General features: G+C 50.6%; 2 protein-coding genes and 1 long non-coding RNA gene across 3 annotated transcripts; 1 reads left to right on the top strand and 2 right to left on the bottom strand.

Moving 5' to 3' along the window:
• Window positions 1-1,359: 1,359 nt before the first annotated feature.
• Window positions 1,360-19,621, top strand: LOC141372021 (cytochrome P450 4B1). Its single transcript, XM_073890477.1, has 12 exons — window positions 1,360-1,744; window positions 11,272-11,413; window positions 11,600-11,644; window positions 12,192-12,319; window positions 13,101-13,225; window positions 13,521-13,672; window positions 13,826-13,932; window positions 14,874-15,064; window positions 17,575-17,708; window positions 18,513-18,577; window positions 18,678-18,760; window positions 19,189-19,621. Exons 1-12 carry the CDS (start codon window positions 1,457-1,459, stop codon window positions 19,370-19,372), a joined length of 1,644 nt encoding a protein of 547 aa, XP_073746578.1. The 5' UTR covers window positions 1,360-1,456; the 3' UTR covers window positions 19,373-19,621.
• Window positions 3,858-5,043, bottom strand: LOC141372020 (transmembrane protein 69-like). Its single transcript, XM_073890476.1, has one exon. It carries the CDS (start codon window positions 4,896-4,898, stop codon window positions 4,149-4,151), a length of 750 nt encoding a protein of 249 aa, XP_073746577.1. The 5' UTR covers window positions 4,899-5,043; the 3' UTR covers window positions 3,858-4,148.
• LOC141372022 (uncharacterized) lies at window positions 16,139-19,296 on the bottom strand. The gene is made up of 3 exons (XR_012377368.1): window positions 19,184-19,296; window positions 18,233-18,318; window positions 16,139-16,957 (listed from the first exon to the last, which is right to left on the bottom strand). It is a non-coding gene; the product is annotated as an uncharacterized lncRNA (long non-coding RNA).
• Window positions 19,622-19,627: the final 6 nt, after the last annotated feature.

The raw sequence follows: 19,627 nt of genomic DNA, 5'->3' as shown, positions 1-19,627 counted from the left end.
AAATGGATGAAAGACCTCAATGTGAGACAAGAATCCATCAAAATTCTAGAGGAGAACCTAGGCAGTAACCTCTTCGATATTGGCCACGGCAACTTCTTTCAAGATACATCTCCAAAGGCAAGTGAAACAAAAGCGAAAATGAACTTTTGGGACTTCATCAAGATAAAAAGCTTCTGCACAGCAAAGGAAACAGTCAACAAAACAAAGAGGCAACCCTGGGAGAAGATATGTGCAAATGACACTACAGACAAAGGACTGATATCCAAGATCTATAAAGAACTTCTCAAACTCAACACCCAAAAAACAAATAATGCAGTCAAGAAATGGGCAGAAGACATGAACAGTCACTTCTCCAAAGAAGACATACAGATGGCTAACAGACACATGAAAAATGTTCATCGTCATTAGCTATCAGGGAAATCCCAGTCAAAACCACCCTGAGATACCACCTTACATCAGGTAGAATGGCAAAAATTGACAAAGCAAGAAACAACAAATGTTGGAGAGGTTGTGGAGAAAGGGGAACCCTCTTACACTGTTGGAGGGAATGCAAGGTGGTACAGCCACTTGGGAAAACAGTGTGGAGGTTCCTCAAAAAATTAAAAATAGAGCTACCTTATGACCCAGCAACTGCACTACTGGCTATTTACCCCAAAGACACAGATGTAGTGAAAAGAAGGGCCATACGCACCCCAATGTTCATAGCAGCAATGTCCGCAATAGCCAAACTGTGCAAAGAGCCGAGGTGCCCTTCAACAGACGAATGGATAAAGAAGATGTGGTCCATATATACAATGAAATATTACTCAGCCATCAGAAAGCCATCAGAATACCCAACTTTTACATCAACATGGATGGGAGTGGAAGAGATGATGCTAAGTGAAATAAGTCAAGCAGAGAAAGTCAATTATTATATGGTTTCATTTATTTGTGAAACATAAGGAATAGCATGGAGAGCATGAGGAGAAGGAAGGGAAAAATGGAGGGGTGGAAATCGGAGGGGGAGACGAACCATGAGAGACTATGGACTCCGAGAAACAAACTGACGGTTTTAGAGGGTGGGGGGTGGGAGGATGGGTTAGCCCTGTAATGGGCATTAAGGAGGGCACGTACTGCATGGAGCACTGGGTGTTATATGAAAACAATGAATCATGGAACACTACATCAAAAACTAATGATGTAATGTATGTTGATTAACATAACAATAAAAATTATTTTTAAAAAAGCGGGCATCATTATGCTGATGATTACATCCAGAACTGCCTTTTGTTTTCTCCTCCAAGGAACCAAGGAGGCAGACCCATTGCCTGGTTTCTTTGAAGCCCACCACTTGGTGGCTTCAGCTGAGTTTTGGGAGGAGTCAGCCAGGCTGTCTCTCTGTGGCTTGTGACTTTTGGGGCTGCTGTCTCTGTCCTTTGGAGCTCAGCCCAGCCCGGGTTTTTGCTAGCTGCAGGGTATGCCTGGGGGTGGGGGCTGGCAGGGTGCCAGGGTCCACAGTATAAAGGAGCCGGAGGGTGGCAGGAGGTACGCCAGAGCCTTGGTGGCTGCAGCTCCAGCTCCAGCCATGGTTTCTGTCTTGTTCTCCTTGAGCCTTTCCCGTCTGGGCCTGTGGGCTGCTGGATTGATCTGGATCTTAGGCTTCTTCAAGCTCATCCGTCTGCTGTTGAGGAGGCAGATGCTGGCCAGGGCTATGGACAGTTTCCCAGGTCCCCCTACCCACTGGCTCTTCGGGCATGCTCATGAGGTATGTAGAGAGGAAGGGTTGGAGAAAGAAAACAGCTTCCTTTCCTTCAGAGAATCCAGCCTCATTCCCCCGGGGCCAGGGAGGGGGTCCCTACATTTGGACAGGGGCCTGATGTCCTGAGGACTATAGTTTCCATCCAGCTTTCCCACCGGATCTCCCCCTTGACTCCTGCCTTCTGAGCTGGCCCTGGGAGCGGGAGCACTTGTAGCCCACTGATACCTTCTCGTCCTTCTTAGGCTCAAGATTCAGACCAAGTTCTGCTAAAGGCCCAGTGATAGCGTTGGGGAACCCCTCCCTCCCAGACAGTCCAGTAGAACTAGGCTATCTTGTTTAGAGCTTAAGCATCACCCTCTTTGTTCTGTCAGATATAAAGATTTTCAGTTTAAGAAAATAAAAGTGAGAGCAGAGATGAGTGCTATTACCTTAGAGCCCTCCCTGGAGCATCTAAGTGGTTGGTGCCCCCAAAGGTGGGGTTCTCTTTGCCATGTCTCTAGGCTGGCTCAGTGCCATGGCATCTTCCTGGGTTCAGATCCTGGCTTGATCTCCCGTTATCTTGGGGTGCTGGGGACCACCTTAGCACCCATTGTCAGAAACACCTCCAGCTCCCTGCCTCCATGGGATCTAGCCAAGAGCTTTCTGAACATAAGACAAGGGACACCTGTGCTGGAATCAACTGGGAGAAGCAGATTCCTTGGTCCCCAGTCCCTGGGGATTCTAATTAACAGATTGGAACTAGTGATCTGAATTTATTTATTTATTTTAATGAAACATTTTTTCCCTTCCAGGTTTATCCATGTTGTTGCATACGGCAGAATTTCCTTCCTTAAATTAAAAAAAATTTTTTAAGAACTAAGTGTAGTTATCATCTGTCACCATACAAAGTTATTATGATATTATTGAGTATATTCTCTAGGCTATACTTTTCATCCCCATGACTGATTTATTTTATAACTGGAAGTTTGTACCTCTTAATCCCCCTCACCTATTTTGCCCATTCCTCTACTCCCCTTGCCCTCTGGAAACCACTAGTTTGTTCTCTATGTTTATGAGTCAGTTTCTCTCTCTCTCTCTTTTTTTTTTAGATTTCATATGGTGAAGTCATAGTGAAATCATATGGTATTTGTTTTTCAGATAGGAATCTGAATTTAAAAACCTCTCCAAGTGTTTTGCTGTGCATCTAGGTTTGGGAACCCAGGTATAGATGCCAGAGACTGAAGCTCTTACTCCGAATACCCTTTTCCCTTTCACTGTCTAGGGAATTGCCTCTCCTCCATGATTGATGCTGGGAATGAGCTTGACCTCCAGGAGAGAACTGCCCAGGCTCAATCTTGCCCCTACAAATAACTACCCTCTCAAGACGGCTTAGTAACCTACACGTATCCTGGAGAAACCCAGGAAAGGAAAAGTTGGGTTAGGGTGCTGAATCAGACCCAGGCCCTGCTCTCAAGGAGCCTACTGTCTATCGGGGAAAACAGACACCAGGGCCTTTCCTGCTTCAGGTTGGGTGGGATGCTTGCATCCAGGATCTTGCATCAGCCCCATGCTCTGTATCTCAGTATTTGTCCCATTGGGTTGTCATCCTCTGTTTACTTGTTCATCTTGCTCACTAGACCGTGACCTCTGGAGGATGGAGGTCTACTCTGAATCATCCCTGTACCCTCAGGGTCCAACATAAAGCCTGGCACAGAGTGGGCATCACTGAATGAACAAACAGTGAAAGTTGGGGAGTAGGGAGGGATCTTGATAAAGGAGGCAGTGAAGGAGAAGACAAGTGGAGAGACCAGGCAGGGTTCAGGAGAGGCTTTGCTAAATACAGAAGAGGGTCACGGGAAGCTTGAGATCTGACCTTAATGAGAGTGTGAGAGGCATTTAGGGAGAACTTCAGTCCCTTGCCTCTCATATCCCTCCACTACTACTTGCCTCCACCAAAGCTAAGCTTGTCCTCAGCCCATGGGCTTCTCTAGGACAGGGACCTTGCTCCCCTACCCCATGTCAGAGCTGGCTGCCCTCCTTTCCACAGATACCCTTCCCCCCTACCTTGAGAGTGTATAGAGGGCTTGCAACACAGCTTAGCTCTGGCTTCTTGGTTCTTTTTTTTTTTTTTTTTTTAAGGATTTCCATTTTTATTATTTTACATTCTTCAAAACAAGTAAAACATTAAAATGTATAATTCATAGACTAAAAACTGTAATCTAAAGTGAAAATGACTTGTTAGGGATTTTCAAACTGTTGTCAGGTAATTCCTATGAAATAAAGAAATGAAAAAAAATCTGTGAAGAAGAAATAAACATTGATGGAGGAAAAGAGCTGTTAAACAGGAGAAGTATAAAAAGGTGATGGCAAAATACAACCTTCCAAGGCTTATAGCCAACATGCTAACGTCATCTACAGAGTAGTTTTGTATTTATTCTACTTGAACAGGTCTCTTGGGTCCTTTCTCTGGATAAGTATCTTTAACTAATAAAGTGATTATCAATGAAAACAAGGCCACTAAAGTGACTACTATTTTAAGGGCTTTGAACCAATTGGGATAATGTGGCAAGAGAAAAAGTTCAATGTGTAATGCTATCCCCAAACCTATTATTACTGTGACTATAGCTTCACTGAGTCTTTCAGAAATAAGGAAGGCAAACCATGAAAACACAACAGGAGCTGTACTATTAGCTAAATTGAGGAAGTCTGGTTTGGCTGTACTACCTTCTGGCAGAGCAAAACCCCATCTGATCCCTCCCAAGAAAGATAGGAAACTGGCTCCATAAGCCATCTGAGTAAAAGCTAATAAGGGGATGTAAGTCTTTGTCATCACCATGACCAGTGGTGGAGCAACAAAGGGGATTAGTCCTGCCAGAGTTATGTATAATGCTGGCTTTGGGCTGTCAAGCAGGTAAGTGATGGTGCTTGCTGGCTTGGCTGGAGGTATTTCTTGCTTTTGCTTCTTAAAGCTGCATGGGGAAGTATGATAGTATTGTGTCTTCCTCATATACACTGGTAATGAAGAGAAAAACCAAGGCCTTGGAAACAAAGGGGTAAAGTTCTGCTGGTGACATGTCTTGAGAGAAAGTGTTTCTATTTTGCTGGCTCCTACTCGGACTGGGAAAGGGTACTTCAGCATCTTTGAAGATGCTTGAGAAAATTTCTGGATGAAATGAAGCATACCGGGTCCTACTGAAAGTCTTGCTCAGGAAGATGTCAGGCAGTTCTGATTAATGCGTTTTTACAGCTAAGTGGAGGAGCTGAATGAGAAGCATGTTGCAGTGTCGAACGGGGGTTGGAGAGATGAGTTGCAAGAACAGCCAGGTACTCACCTGGCTTCTTGGTTCTAACACGAGAATCTGGAGAGCCTTGGCACCGAGAAGCGCAGGCAACGGCTGGAGGGGAGGTTGTTCTTGGGCCTGAAAAGTTTCCTGGGGAACCACAAGGGGCCTGACACCTCTGCATTCCTCCAGGCTTTGTCACCTCTGCTCTGTCAGATCCACACCTAAGCCTGAGAAATGAGGAGGGTAGGGCTAGGGCTTGTTTTTCCAAACAAAATGAGGTTCCCAAAAGGCAAGGTATTTGCTTATGTTCACATAGTAGCTCAGGAACTGAGTCAAGGCTGGGCACAAGATTCGTGCCTTTTCATGCAGCACATGATCCATCTGTACAAAGTGACTGCAAGTTTGATTCCTAGCCTAGTGATGGTGGGAACAGGAAAAGAAAGGTGGTGGGGGGGGGCAGGGCAGAGCTGTCCATCAGGATTAACTTCTCCCTTCTTGTCTCTGGGAGCAGTCTCGGGGCCCTGGAAGCGTCTACCTATCATCCTCCTCAATTCTCAAAATGGGTCCCCTTGAGGTGGGGTCATGTCTTATTCTTCCAGGGTCTCCCGTCTTCTACTCTGGGGCCCAGAGAGGACTTTGCACATAGTAGGCACCCAGTCATGTTGTTGGCCTGAGGTTGGGAGGGGCCTGAGAATCAGGACTGTTGTCAGGGGAGGAGTGGAGAATGCCAGCTCCAAGCCCAGGAAACGTGATCCTCTGAGACTGAATAGGCCTCTTGCCTGGCCCCGCTCATCGCTGGGACAGTTCCCTTGACCTTGTGCTGTGGAGTGAGGAGCCCTGGCTTGCGGTCTGGGGCTCTGGCTCATTTCTATTCAGTAGACTTTGATGGAACTATGCTTCTGCTCTGTGCTTCCCTTTCCTCATCAACAGTATGGAGATAAGCATTTTTACCTTGTTGGGTTAGAAGAGGATCGAAAAAGATAAAGTATAGATAGGTACTTTGCAAACTGCCAGGCAGATGTCAGGTGCTAAATCCCTGTAGAGGGATTCTTCCTGCAAAACACTCTGAGGCATTTGTTTCCTTCATCCTCTTCTTTCCACCAAAACTAAACCCAGTCTGTGGGAGCCAGATTAGGTTTGTCTTTTCTCAAGCAACTTGCTGATCAACAACCCTGGGTCAGGCCCTCTTCTGGGGGCAGAGGATAGAGCAATAAGACTAGAGCCAGCCCTAGAGTGAGCCGGTCTGTAGGAGAGATGGATAACACAGCATGGTGTTCCAGACCCATAGGCCCAGGCAAGGGATGCTGAAGTGAGCCCGAAAGATGACTGCAGCAGTCCATGGAAGGAAGGAAGGAAGGAAGGAAGGAAGGACGGAAAGAAGGAAGGGTGGAGGACGCTACCTGTGCAGAGGCACAGGGGCACAGAGGCACAGAAAGAGCGTTGAGTGTGTAGGAATTTAATTTGTTCAACAAATATTTGTTTCTCAAGGTCTAATACATGACTGTGCTCATAGCTCTATACTTCTGGAGTGGTGAGAGGGAGAACAGACTGGAGAGGACAAAGCTAGAAGAAGATGTGGCAGATCACAAAGGACCTGGTAGGCCATGTCGAAAGTCTTTATTCTGAGTGCCTTAGGGAAACATTGAAGGGATTCAAGCCAGGGAGTGACAAGCTCAGATTTGTGAGGTAGAAAGATCACACTGGCTTTGGGATGGTGGCTAGGTTGGCAGAGGCCAAATAGGAGGTAGACAGAGCAGGACAGGCCTGAGGAAGCCATCCATGCAGATGTTAGTGGAGTGAACAGTGAGATGGGGAGGAGTAGGAGGTAGGGCAGGCTGTCCTGGCATTGTTGGCCCGGGAGAGGCAGGCGGATGTAAGGGTGTCAGTGAGGCCCCCTGCATGCACTAGGAAAGGGAGCCACAGGAGAGCTCTGGGAGCTTTGTTAAACTGTGGTATCAACACAGCTGGATCAGAGAAGAATTTGGAAAAGTCACCAAAAGAGAGAAAAGGACTCGTCGAGCCACAAGACTGGATGGTAACCAGGAGGAATGAATTTCTATGTCTAAGTGTAAAAATGTGGGGATCTGAGACCCAAGAAGAAAAGGCTCAGGGCTGACAGCACTTGTGTGTCTGGGCATAGGACCCTTGGGTTCTGGATTTGGAGAGTTTCCCAGGAAGTGCTCTATCTGGATTTGTTAGTTCTGGTTTGTTGATTCCAGGGTACAAGTCACTTGGTGGACCTGCAGGGGAGAGAGGCAGCCTCCTCAGGGCATTCCCTTTGGTTCTGCCCTAAATCCTGGGGAAAACTCCATTCCATGTTTCTGGCTGGTATCGGGGTGGATGGCGGTTCCATTCCTACATATGTGAGGAAAGGCAGATTTGGGGGGAAGACACACTGTGTTCATGTTTGAAAAGCCTGGGTCTGAGGGGCCAAGAAGCTGTCATGCCCAGATGTCCAGGGGATGGCTGGTCGTGTTTCCCGAGCTCAGGAGAAAGATAAACTGGGACACGCTGTCAGTTTTGGAAAGAGTCTCAGGTAGATGGCAAAGGAAACCATGGGAGTCAGTGAGAGCCTCCAGGGAGAAGGCACAGCATAAGAAGAGGCCCACGGCTGGATCTGGGGGAGCCTCAGTCTTTGATTTGGAAATAATGGATGAGGAGCAGCTGGATCAAGAGAGGTGGGAGGACATGGAGGACAGAGTTCAAAAAGAGGGGGACTTGACTGTGTCACAGCAGCTGGAAAGCCTCTGGGCTCACCCCCCAGGAGAGCGTTGGTCATATTAGCAAGAGCAGTATTGGAGAGGTGGGGACCGAGGAGGGAGGAAGTGAAACAGTGAGACCGTTCTTTTGAGACGTTATGAAACGTGGAGGAAACTGGGGTGTTAGCTAGAGGAGGGGGCAGAACCAAGGGAGGTCTTGTTTATTTAGTGAGAGAGACTTGAGCATGTTTCAAATGCAGATGGGAAGGAGCCAGTAGAGAGGATGGGACCTGTGATGTGGGAGAGAGAGGGGCTGACTGATGGGTGAGGTGCAAGAGGGGAAGGTTGGAATCCAAAAGGACTAGCCTTGGACAGGCCCTGGGCACCTCCTCTACTGGAACAGGAGGGAAGGTGGGGAGGCTGGGTGCAGGGCAGGTGGTCCTTCGGGTCTGATGGTTCACTTTTAGGGGCCTCTCGTCTGATGGTTTGTTTCCTCCGGGAAGTAGAGCAAGAATAATTTGCTGGGAGCAAGGAGCAGAGGGGTAGAGGGGACGGCTGAGGAAAGAGTAGTTTTTGAGAAGCAGAGTGGCCAATGCTACGGGGCTTTCTAGAAGGTGTTTCTGCCGATCTCTGCTCAAATGTCCCCAAAGAGAGGCCTTCCCTGACCCTCCCAACTCCCTGTCTATGGTAGCAGCCCTGCCCCTTACCCTGCTTTATTTTTGTCCTAGTGTTATTGCTACCTGAAATTATATTGCTGATGTATTATTTGCTTCCTGTTTATTTCCTTTCTCCGGCTTGGAACATGAGCTTGGGGAGGGCAAGACTTTGTCTGGTTCACTACGGTTCCCCCAGGAGCCAGCATCATGTCTGGCACTGAGAGTGGGTACTCCATGCCCACTTACTGAATGCATGAATGAACCCCTGGGAGATCCAACTCAGGGCAGCAAAACCACTCATGGGGGTGAGGACCAATGTCTGCATCCCTGTGGACTTGGGCACTTCTTGGGCCCATGCCCTCCTGCCTTCTTAAGTGTCTGGATGCTTTCCTGAGCTCCCCACAACCTGGTCATCCCTGGGGCTGGAGCTCATCCTTGGTGCCGAAGATAGGGAGGTGTTGGGCACATTGTATAGGCTTTGGAACTGAAAGACATGGACTTGTGAGGGTTGTGTGACTTTCGTAGGGCCCACCATCGCTTCTTAGCCAATGTGCGGCGGCTAGGAGAGTCATCGGGACCCGTGTTAGCCTCACCCAAAGGCCCTCTGCTCCTTCTCTTGAGCCAGGGGTCCCTTCTGAGTCACATGTATTCACTTGTACACTTGTGGTAGTACACTTGTCTCTGAAAGGGAGGATGGAGAATGAAGTTGCCTATTTGTCACTAGGATTGGGAGGAAATCATCTGTCTGCCCCTTGGAGCTCCCAGTGGCTCCCTCCAGGCTCCCAATGGCTCTCTGCTTTACCCCATAGAGTTTGTGTAAAGGGAGCCCATTTTTTAAAACTGATTTTTTATGGTTATTTCAGAGATGCCGCCTCATCTCAGCTGTTGTTGGTTCCTCCCGGTAGTTGCTCCTCACGCTTCAGCTTTGGATACACGGCTTTGCGGCCCTTGACACTGGCTGGGGCTTATGCACACGCTGAGTGCTGCTCAATTTTGTGGGGAGGGGCAGTGCCCACAAGGTGGGATAAGGGAGGACTGAGACTAGAGCACCCACGGGCACCTACGGGTGTCCATCCCGGAGGGGAGCAGATCCGGGGAATCCCAGGACGTCCCTGGTCAGTGGGAGCCCAGGAGGCCCCAGAAAGCAGGGTGGACCCTAACGGACAAGGCCACATGCACTTACCAGGTTTCCAGGGGAACGGAGATGGGGGGTATAACCCAAGCTCAGCTTCCCATGTGACTTGGGACAAGGTTAGGTTAATCCTTTACCCAGAGGTGGAAGTAGCTTAGGGAATGTTCAGAGCGAATTCTTTAGTGCAGTGTGGGGGCATTTGGAAGTAGGATATGGCAGGAGATGCGGGGAGGAGGAAGATGTTGGGGAAAGGTAGACTAGAAGGGGAGGGAACGTCGAGTCAAGGGCTTACCTTGTGCAGGATCCAGTGCCAAGCCCATCCATACAACGTATCAGCGAAGGGCTTTAAACGCCGCGTGACCTCAACTAATAACACGTGCCCTGCATGATTTAATTAATGTCAAAATAATCTTATAAGGTAAGTTATCATCCCCATTTTACCGATGAGAAGAGTAAGATTCAGAGAGCCTAAAGATCTTGTCCAAGTTCACACATCTAAAAAATAGAGGAAATCAATATTCAAATGCAGATCTTCCAAGCTCCAAAGATTGCAGGCTGTGAAGTCAACTTTCCTGGGTTCACATCCCAGCTCTCTTATCAGTCATGACTCTACCTCCTCATAAACTCTAGAGCTCAGACCTTATTCTGAGACCGACGGGAAAGCCACAGACGGGTTTTAAGTGTATCTCTGAAAGACTCCCTCTGAATAGGGGAAAATGGGTAAATAAATAATGGTACATAACTACAGTGGAACACTGCAATTAAAGTAATTAAAAATATCGAAGGGCAGTTAAATGCACTAGTTTGACAAGAAGGACAAGATACATTAAATGAAAAACAACACCGGTTTCATCAAAGTATTTAGTGTATACTCCATTTACGGGAAACACCGCTGGGTGAGTAGATGTGGTGAGAAAACCCACCAAAGAGCACACACTACCCTCTGGATGATCTCCAGCCTCATCTCAGGCCACCGTCCCCCCAGGTGGCAGCTTCTGGATGACACCACTACTTTTTCCTGCCCCGGAGCTTTGGTGCTTGTTGTTTGCTCTACCGGGAATGCTGTCCCTTGCTCCTTGCACTACCAGCTGCTTGTCATCCTCCGGGTTTCACCTTGAATGTCCTCTCCAACCAGGGGCCATCCCCGATCTCCCTCTCTAAGCAGATTCTCCCTGCTAGTCTCTCTCATAGCACTGTCTGCTTCCTTCTTAGCACTAACTACTGGGTGTATTCACACTCCTTGATGGTTTAGTTGAATATAATTGGTCTGCCCCCCATGGAATGAAAGGGTAGGACCAGGTCTGCCTCATGCCCTGAGACGTGTAGACAGTACCCTGCACATAATAGGTCCTCAAGAAAAATGTGTCCAGTGACGTAACAGGGGCAGAATTGAGCAGATTTCTGCATTGCACAGCAAGCTGGTGTTACCACTCTCGTGAAAACAGCTTTAATGCCAAAAGAAATCTCTTTCTCGGAGCAGCATAGATAGAGGGCTGATGACAGGAACCAGATGGAAGCAGGCTGGCCAGCTTGTGGTTGTTGAGCTCACCCAGGTACAGCAAGAGGGTGGCTTGGACTTATAGTGGTGTCTCTGGGGCTGGAGAGGGGCTCACCCCAGGGACATACGTATAGGACTGTGACTGGCTGGGAGAGGGATGCAGGAGGAGGGAAGGACGCTCCCAGGGTCTGTCTGGGCAGCCCCCTGCCTTCCTTGCTCAGGAACTTAGGGCCTGGCTGGTGACAGTGTGTTCCTGAGTATCGTGGTCTTGTGTCACCATTTCAGATCCAGCGGACAGGGAGCCTGGACAGGGTGGTGTCCTGGGCCCACCAGTTCCCTTATGCCCACCCACTCTGGGTTGGACCGTTCCTTGGCTTCCTGAACATCTATGAGCCCGACTACGCCAAAGCTGTGTACAGCCGAGGGGGTGAGGACTCCCAGGAGAGGGTGGGGCTCCCTGAGAGCAAAGGGCTCAGGGTTCCAAGCGGGAAGGAATCCTGGGGCCTGCACCTTAAGTCTGGGCACCTGAGGTCCTATTGATCCTGTTGATCAATAAGCCTCCTCTGGGCATCTGCTTGTTTCTGTATGACCCGATCTTCTCTTTCGCCTATAGATCCTAAGGCTGCGGATATGTATGACTTCTTCCTCCAGTGGATTGGTGAGTGGACACCTGCCTTCCCTGCCCTTGGTGCCAGGTTACCAGGATCCTTCCCTGTCCCATCGCTCTCTGCCTTGTGCTCCCTCAGTCTGTTATCTCATCTGGGACCACCTGGCTCCCAAGTGTCCCTCCTAAGCTTAGCTGCCCTGTGGGGAGACAGGGGAAGAGGCAAGAGAGCTCCCAGCTGGCTGGGGAAGTGGGGTTCTGGTACCTTCTCCTCCTGGGTATACCTTCTTCCCTAGAAAGGCAGAGCCAGGGCTCTGGAAGATACGTGAGTGTGAGGAAGAGCTTTCTGGAATCGGCAGCATTGGAGTGGGTTCCCAGGAGATTGTATCGGTGGTGTGGGCCAGGCAAAAGCCGGAGGAAGGGAGTGGTGGTAGGGCCAGGGCTGGTGTCGCCAGAGGCTGCAAGGCTGGGTGGCTGGAAGGCAGAGCTGGGTTGGGACGTGCAACCGGGCAAGGAGGACTGGGGTGGGCGCCCCAGGCTGCCAGGGGCGGGGCAGGGCTGCGTGCACTGGCCAGCTTTCCCTCTGCCATCTCTTCCCCAGGGAAAGGCCTATTGGTGCTCCAAGGGCCCAAGTGGTATCAGCACCGCAAGCTGCTCACACCTGGCTTCCACTACGATGTGCTGAAACCCTACGTGGCTGTGTTCGCCAACTCCACGCACGCTATGCTGGTGAGCTCCCAGTGCCAGGCTCCTGGAGGCTGAGGCTGCTGCACCAGCCCCTCCCACCTCCAGTTTTCCCTGGGGAAGGGCCATGAGGAGATTTGCTAAGTTCGAGGCCCGTTCTGCCTGCAGTTGCAGTGCCAAGCCTTGCTGTACCCGACACCAGGTGCTGAGGTTCCAAGTGGCCGGGCAGCCCTGCCCTTATGTCTACTGGGAGACCCAGGCCTCCCTCTTCTAGGTTGAAGGCCTCTGTGAGGCCCCAGTAAGGCTCCTTCTGTAGCAGCCTGGAGGGAGGCCTATATTTGAGAATATTAGAAAGGTCGTCCACATCTGAGAAGCGCTTCCTCCTCATTGTCTGCCTACCACAACTGCCTAAAATAATGTCGTTAGCAACTCAGCTCTGAAAGGGATGCCAAAGGTCAGGGCTCAGGCTCTGAGTCTCAGGTCTGGGTCATCCCCAGAAGTTACCCGGGCTCGTCAGTCCCCTTGCAGAAAACTCCTCCCCAGCATCCCTGCAGGCCTGATCGTGTACAGGCTGTGCTGGGAAGATCCCCACCTCTCAGCTCTCCTCTTCCCTGAGGTAGGCTGCCTGGCTCAGGGTCTGTGTGTGCTGTGCGGGCCTGCCTTCCTGGCCCACCCTAGCCTGAAGCCCTTGCCTCCACATTCCAGCGGGGCGGAGGCCAGGCTAGGGACTTGGTGCATGGGGGAAAGGACAGGTTGTTGGTCCTTGAGGGCAGGGGTTCAGTGCCCAGCTGACCCCCTGACATTACCCTCCATCTCTGCGCTCCAGGACAAGTGGGAGGAAAAGGCTCGTGAGGATAAGAGCTTTGACATCTTTTGTGATGTGGGCCACATGGCACTGGACTCACTCATGAAGTGCACCTTTGGCAAAGGAGACGGCGGTCTGGGCCACAGGTCGGGGGGTACTTGGGGCTGACCACCGTCTCCACCCAGGCCAGCTCAGAGGAGAGTTGGCAGGACTCCAGGGCCCTGGTCTGAGAGGTTATGGGGTCCTGCCCTAGGGAGCCCCAGCTTGGGCGGGGGGTGGGGGGAGCTGGGCCTTGCCCATGGTGGGGAGACAAATTCTGCCTTTGGTGGGGAGGCTTAATGGCAGGGAGAGGGAAGGCAGGAAGCACTGTGGTTGGGGAGAGCCCCAGGCTCTGCCGTGGGTCAGGGTCTGAGCCCTCCTCCCTGCTCTTCTGCTGTGCAGGGGCCGTAGCTACTACTCGGCCATCAGTGAACTCACTCTGCTGATGCAGCAGCGCACTGAGTCCTTCCAGTACCATAACGACTTCATCTACTGGCTCACCCCACATGGTCGCCGCTTCTTGCGGGCCTGCCAGGCAGCCCACGACCACACAGGTGGGCCTTTCCCGCAGGGCCCACCCATAGGAAGTCCAGGGCCTAGTCTAGCCCCTTCAGGCCCCTCTGGGACCTCTGCCATTGCAGGATCTCTGTCCCCCTTTGGGTAGAGGATGGGTCCCCAGGCAATGACAGTCTGTGCTTCTGGCCCAGACCAGGTCATCAGGGAACGAAAGGCAGCCCTGCAGGATGAGAAAGAGCAGCAGAAGATCCAGAGCCAGAGGCACCTGAACTTCCTGGACATTCTTCTGGGGGCTCAGGTGAGTGAGGACTCATTTGGCCACCCCCAACTGAGAACTTGTCCCAGAGGGCTCTTCAGACCATTTCCCTGGGACAGGGCTCACTGGACAGCAGCAGGGGCTGTTAAGCATTTCCCTCCTTTTTCCCCAGCAAATAGGACCTGCCCCTTGTCTTTGACAAAGCACATCAACAAAGGCTCAGAGATGGCAAGGTGCCGCTTTTGGCTGGCTGTGGCACTGGGGCAAGATGTAGGGAGGCCAGGTCACATGCTAGAAGTCCTAAAGACCAATTCTAGACTTCTTTTGTTTTTCTTAGAGAGGGAGAGGAGGGTAGAGGTGGGGGGAGGGGCAGAGGGAGAGGGAGAGAAAGAATCCTAAGCAGGCTCTACGCCCAGCACAGAGCGGGACGCGGGTTCCATCTCACCACCCTGAGATCATGACCTGAGCCAAAATCAACCGACTGAGCCATGCAGGTGCCCACCAATCCTAGACTTCTAAGACTGAAGACTCTTAGAATCTTAGATGTCATTCATTCATTCCGTCATTCATTCATTCCTTTATTCATCCACTCTCCAAACTCACTAACCCCTACCCTGTGTTAGTTCCCATGCAGAAGATGAGAAAGACCTGGCTTTGCCTTCCGGATATTTACAGTCTAGTGGAGGAGACAGGAGGTGGTCTTTGACAATGACCTCTCCTCTGCCAGGTGGCATTCTGAGCAGAATTGACAGTTAGGGCTGGGTAAGGTCACAGGTTGCTTGGACAGAGGGATCAGGGAAGGTTTCCTGCAGTAGGAGGCATCCAAGCTGTGCCTGGGAGGACTGATAGGAATCTAGGGAAGGTCTCAAACGCCAGCCTGAGAAGGAGCTTTCCTTCCCTCCCTCGGACCTTCATGTTATGAGGTCTTCTTGATACCTGTCTCACATGCCTTGGGCTGTCCCATCATGCCTTCCCTAACCCAGGATGAAAATGGGATCAAGTTGTCAGACGCAGATCTCCGGGCTGAGGTGGACACATTCATGTTTGAAGGCCATGACACCACCACCAGTGGCATCTGCTGGTTTCTCTACTGCATGGCCCTGCACCCTGAGCACCAGCATTGTTGTCGGGAGGAGGTCTGTGAGATCCTTGGGGACCGGGATTCCTTCCAGTGGTGAGTGAGGCTGCCAGTGAGCCCAGTCTGTCCTTCTTCCCTGTCCCAGGGATGCACTGTGCCTGTGCTCCCCAGTGTCATCTTCAGGTGATGCAGGGCCATCCTGGAAACCAGGTGAGGGTGGTGGCAGTTGTCTTGTTCCCTCCAGTGCTGTGGCTTTTGGGGGGACCTCTGTGGATACACCCCTGAGCCCATTCTCCCACAGTGGAGCTCTTTTCAGGTGTCAGCCTCCTGTTGACACCTCATAGATAGGAATCCGGGTGACTTCCCCAGATTCCTATCTGTCTTCCCAGGCACAGCTTGGATGCCTCCTACTCCAGGAAACCTTCCCTGATCCCTCTGCCCAAGTGATCTGTGACCTTTTTGTGTGTTGATTTCTTCTGCTGGTAGAACCTGACTGCCCCTCTGGGTTGCTAGATGGAACAGTGGGCGGTGGGAGAGAGAGAGAGAGAGGAGGGAATTGGGCAAGAATATAGACGGGAGGGGCGCCTGGGTGGCTCAGTCATTAGGCGTCAGCCTTCGGCTCAGGGTCCTGGGATCGAGCCCCGCGTCGGGCTCCCCGCTCAGTGGGAAGCCTGCTTCTCCCTCTCCCACTCCCCCTGCTTGTGTTCCTGCTCTCGCTATCTCTCTCTCTGTCAAATAAATAAATAACATCTTTAAGAAAAAAAAAGAATATAGCTGGGGTACCTGGGGAGCCGACCACCCCCCCACCCCCTGGCCAACCTGCTTTTGGATGGCCATGTGCCGCCTCTAGACTCCTCTGGTGAAGAAGAAAAGGCTGTTTTCCAAACTCCATCCCTTAAAATCTTTCGATTGTTCTCTGTTTCTTGGTTCAAATTTGAACTCATTGACATGACACCGACTGATGCTGACCTCTCGGGAGCGTGCTTGATCTCTGGGACTCCCCTGCAGTCCCTTCTTTCCCTACGTCCTCCCCTCAGGCCTTGGCCTCCCGTCACACACCTGACCTTTCTCTCTGGCTCCTGTGTTACCCTCCAGTATAGGGTTAGGTACACAACACAGCACAGAAAAGGCTCAGTCGATCCGAGAGATTTTGGATTCACCTGAGGGAGACTGACCTTTAATTTCAGGATCTGAGATCTGACATCTCCACCACCCGTTTTTATTGGCCGGATGTTGGAAACCTCCCAGTGTGTCCAGCCAACTGCCAGTGCTTCTGGGGTTGCGTGTGGGGAGAGGAGGAGAAGGAGCTAACGTGCTGCCTGCCCTTGGGATGTTTTTAGAAAGACAAACTCAACAACCAAAAATCTAGAGAAAACCACAGAATGAAGTAAGACTGAGAAGCCCTGTGTTGAGAGCAGAGGACTCAGAAGGGGTGGAGCTTGAGCTGGCTTTCCAAGGAGGGGTGAAACTCAGATAAGCCAAGGAAGAGAGAAATGGGCATTCCAGATTAGGTAAGGACAGGAACACTGCTGGGAGGCAGGGTATTAACATATTTATCTATGTTATTTTCACTTCATTTCATCTAGAACTTGAAGCAACTTCAAGGACACTTACTCAATACTATAGTAAAACACAAAGGAAAGAACGAGTCCTGGTGTATAATACTTTGTTAATGCTAATTGAAAATCTCTTCTCCCAGTTTGTAACCTGGCATTTCATCTCCTCTACGGTGTCTTTTTTAAGATTTTATTTATTTATTTTGGAAAGAACTGAGTGAGTGAGAGAGAAAGAGAGAGCACAAGGAGCAAGAGAGGCAGAGGGAGAGGGAGAAGCAGACTCCCTGCTGAGCAGGGAGCCTGATGTGGGGCTTGATCCTGGGATCACGATGTGAACTGAAGGCAGATGCTTAACCAACTGAGCCACCCAGGCATCCCTCTAAGGTGTCTTTTGATGAATACAAGTTCCCAGTTTTCATAAAGTCAAGTATATCTAAAAAAAAAAAAAAATTGAAGACTAGGTGGAAAAGCCCTAGGGTTTGGGGCTCTGTAACAAAGTGCTGCTCAATAGTCATGACTGGACCACATTTGGGACTGAGATTCCTGGTGGAAAAGGGGAAAAAAGAAACATAATTTTTGTTTTTCACCTGAGCTTGTCATTGTTTATGCACTTATTAGTTCATTCAACCAATGTATATCAGCCCCTGTTTTTTTCTACCTCAGTTCCATAGGGGAAACCAAGTGGAACCTAAAGAATTATTCCTTGTGGTATTCTGTGGGGCCTTACGAGACACAGGAGTGACTCTGTCTTGATGGCTGGGTGCACATACAGCTCTAGGGTCCTGTGTCTTCCCTCCCTAGCAGCGAAGGTGAGGGAGAGATGGAGAAAAATGGAGCCAGAGAAAAAGAAAAAAAAAAAAGGAAAACTGGAGCCAGAGAGTCGGAGTGGCTACCCCATGTCCAATCTGGTCTGGGCACTTGGAGCACTTGTGTCCTTCTCACTATTGGATGTGTGATGGTGGTTAAGAGGGGAAGTGGGGCTGGAGGCTGCCTTCCCGTGGAAGTCCCTTGCTCCCCATCCCCAGAAAGGTCTGGTTGTACTGCTGGCAGGGATGATCTGGGGAAGATGACCTACTTGGCCATGTGCATCAAGGAGAGCTTCCGCCTCTACCCACCCGTGCCCCAGGTGTACCGCCAGCTCAGCAAGCCTGTCAACTTTGTGGATGGCCGCTCCCTACCAGCAGGTGAGTTGGAGTGGATTTGGGGGTGGAACTGGAGTCCTTGTGGATGTTTCTCTGATAGTCTCTGTGCCTTTGGTCAAATCTTTGCACCAGTGGGGAAGAGCTCAGGCTTTGTGTTTGGCCTGGGTCCAAATCCTGGTTCTACAATGGATGGGTAAATCCTTCTACCTCGAGCCTCTGTTTCCTCTTTTGTAAAATGGGGGTAAGAAGAGTATTTGCCTGACAAGGTTGTTGTCAGGATTAAAGAGACAGTATTTATCAGGGCTGTCATGTACCACCATGTAGGTTGTGCCCTGAACAACTTCAGGAGGCACCATTCACATAGACTATGATGATGTGTGGTACACGACCTATACAACTGTATGTAGTAGCTTTGTAAGGAGTGTTTAACTCTGTATCTGGCACACAACACGCACCCAGTGAACGGTAGATGTATATGTTACTATTAATAGCGTAACGTCATGAACAGCAACTTCCTTCAATTATTTGAAAGCACAAAGTGTTGTAATAGACCTTGCCTGTCCTACCTCACAGTGAGGTAGGTTCAGTCCTCCTTTTTTTTCTCTCACCATTCCAGAAATGTCTGTGTTAGGTGCTGTGTCCGGTGCTGGGCCTAGAGGAAGTAGATATGATGATCATCAAAAGCACTTTGATGTCATGAGGGTGGTCATGAACCCTCAATCACTGGCAATGCTCAGGCAGGGGCTGGTGCCCAGTTAGGAGGACACTAGGGATTCTGGCCCTGTGATGAGGTGGGTGAGGCTATCTCAGGACCACCTAGGTACAAGGCCTTTGCTCTGCCCACAGGCAGCCTGATCTCTCTGCACATCTATGCCCTCCATAGGAACAGCGCAGTGTGGCCTGACCCTGAGGTACCACGTCCCTGGGCCTGGAGGTCAGATGGGGTGGGAGGCTATGGAGATCACCCTTCCCAGGGCCTGGCAGATATTTAAGCAAGGCTTGTCCTCTCAGGTCTTTGACCCTCTACGCTTTTCCCCTGAGAATGTGGCCACACGCCACCCCTTCGCCTTCATGCCCTTCTCTGCTGGGCCCAGGTAAGGAGAGGCCCAACATCCCCAGGCCCCCAGGACTGGGGAGGGGAGAATGGAGGATGTTGTGGGGAAAGCATCATTTGGGAAACTCTGTGGTAAGGGGGCTGCCACTGGGTTTTTGATGATCCTAAAGTGAGGGAAGTTCCAGGGATCTTCTTCTTGCCATTAGCATATTCATGTCCCTGGCAGGTGGTGGGCTGGCTGAGTCATTCCAAGAGAGGCCCCCAAACCGGAATTCCCAATGTGAATCTACTCAGTCTGGGACCCTCACTGTGCTCCCAAGATCTGTTTCCTAAGCCACAGCTCAATCAACCGATCAGCTAATTATTCATCCACAAACAGTTATTGGTTTTTGTTGGCCACTAAGAACCCTGGATTTGCTCACTCTGGACACCCCATAGCCTGATACCACCTTGTGCTACTCACGGTAGGAACTGCATTGGGCAGCAGTTTGCCATGAATGAGATGAAGGTGGTCACGGCCCTCTGCTTGCTCCGCTTTGAGTTCGCCCTGGACCCCTTGCGGCCCCCCATCAAGATGCCCCAGCTGATCCTGCGCTCCAAGAATGGCATCCACCTCCGCCTGAAATCACTGCGCCCAGGCTCTGGGAAGTAGCTCTGCAGAGAATAGGGTCCCAGACACCCAGACACTGCCCTCCCAAGGCTAGATTTTAGAATAGCTGTGGCTCCCTGTCTTTGGGAGGCTTGTAGTTTAGATGGGGAGCAGGCACCCACATAAACAAGCACCTGGAGGGCAGTGCCATGCAAGCATGTATGTCTGGAAATGCTTCGTATACATGTATTCTAGAGCTCATCCATTCATTCCACAAACACGCGTTGAGCACCTACTTGCTTCTAGAATCTTCCTTTC

Source organism: Callorhinus ursinus, unplaced genomic scaffold, assembly GCF_003265705.2.
Source record: "Callorhinus ursinus isolate GAN/ISIS: 27379988/994484 unplaced genomic scaffold, GSC_fseal_2.0 scaffold330, whole genome shotgun sequence".
NCBI classification, from domain to species: Eukaryota; Metazoa; Chordata; class Mammalia; order Carnivora; family Otariidae; genus Callorhinus; species Callorhinus ursinus.
The sequence above is the reverse complement of the archived record's forward strand: the minus strand, read 5'-3'. Positions and strand labels throughout refer to the sequence as shown.

Bases quoted from the DNA above. Each gene is read 5' to 3' on its own strand.
- LOC141372020 (XM_073890476.1), bottom strand. From the start codon at position 4,898: ATGCTTCATTTCATCCAGAAATTTTCTCAAGCATCTTCAAAGATGCTG.
- LOC141372021 (XM_073890477.1), top strand. From the start codon at position 1,457: ATGCCTGGGGGTGGGGGCTGGCAGGGTGCCAGGGTCCACAGTATAAAG. The intron at 13,226-13,520 runs GTCGGGGGGTAC...TCTGCTGTGCAG, and splicing joins GACGGCGGTCTGGGCCACAG to GGGCCGTAGCTACTACTCGG. The intron at 17,709-18,512 runs GTGAGTTGGAGT...CTCTGCCCACAG, and splicing joins TGGCCGCTCCCTACCAGCAG to GCAGCCTGATCTCTCTGCAC.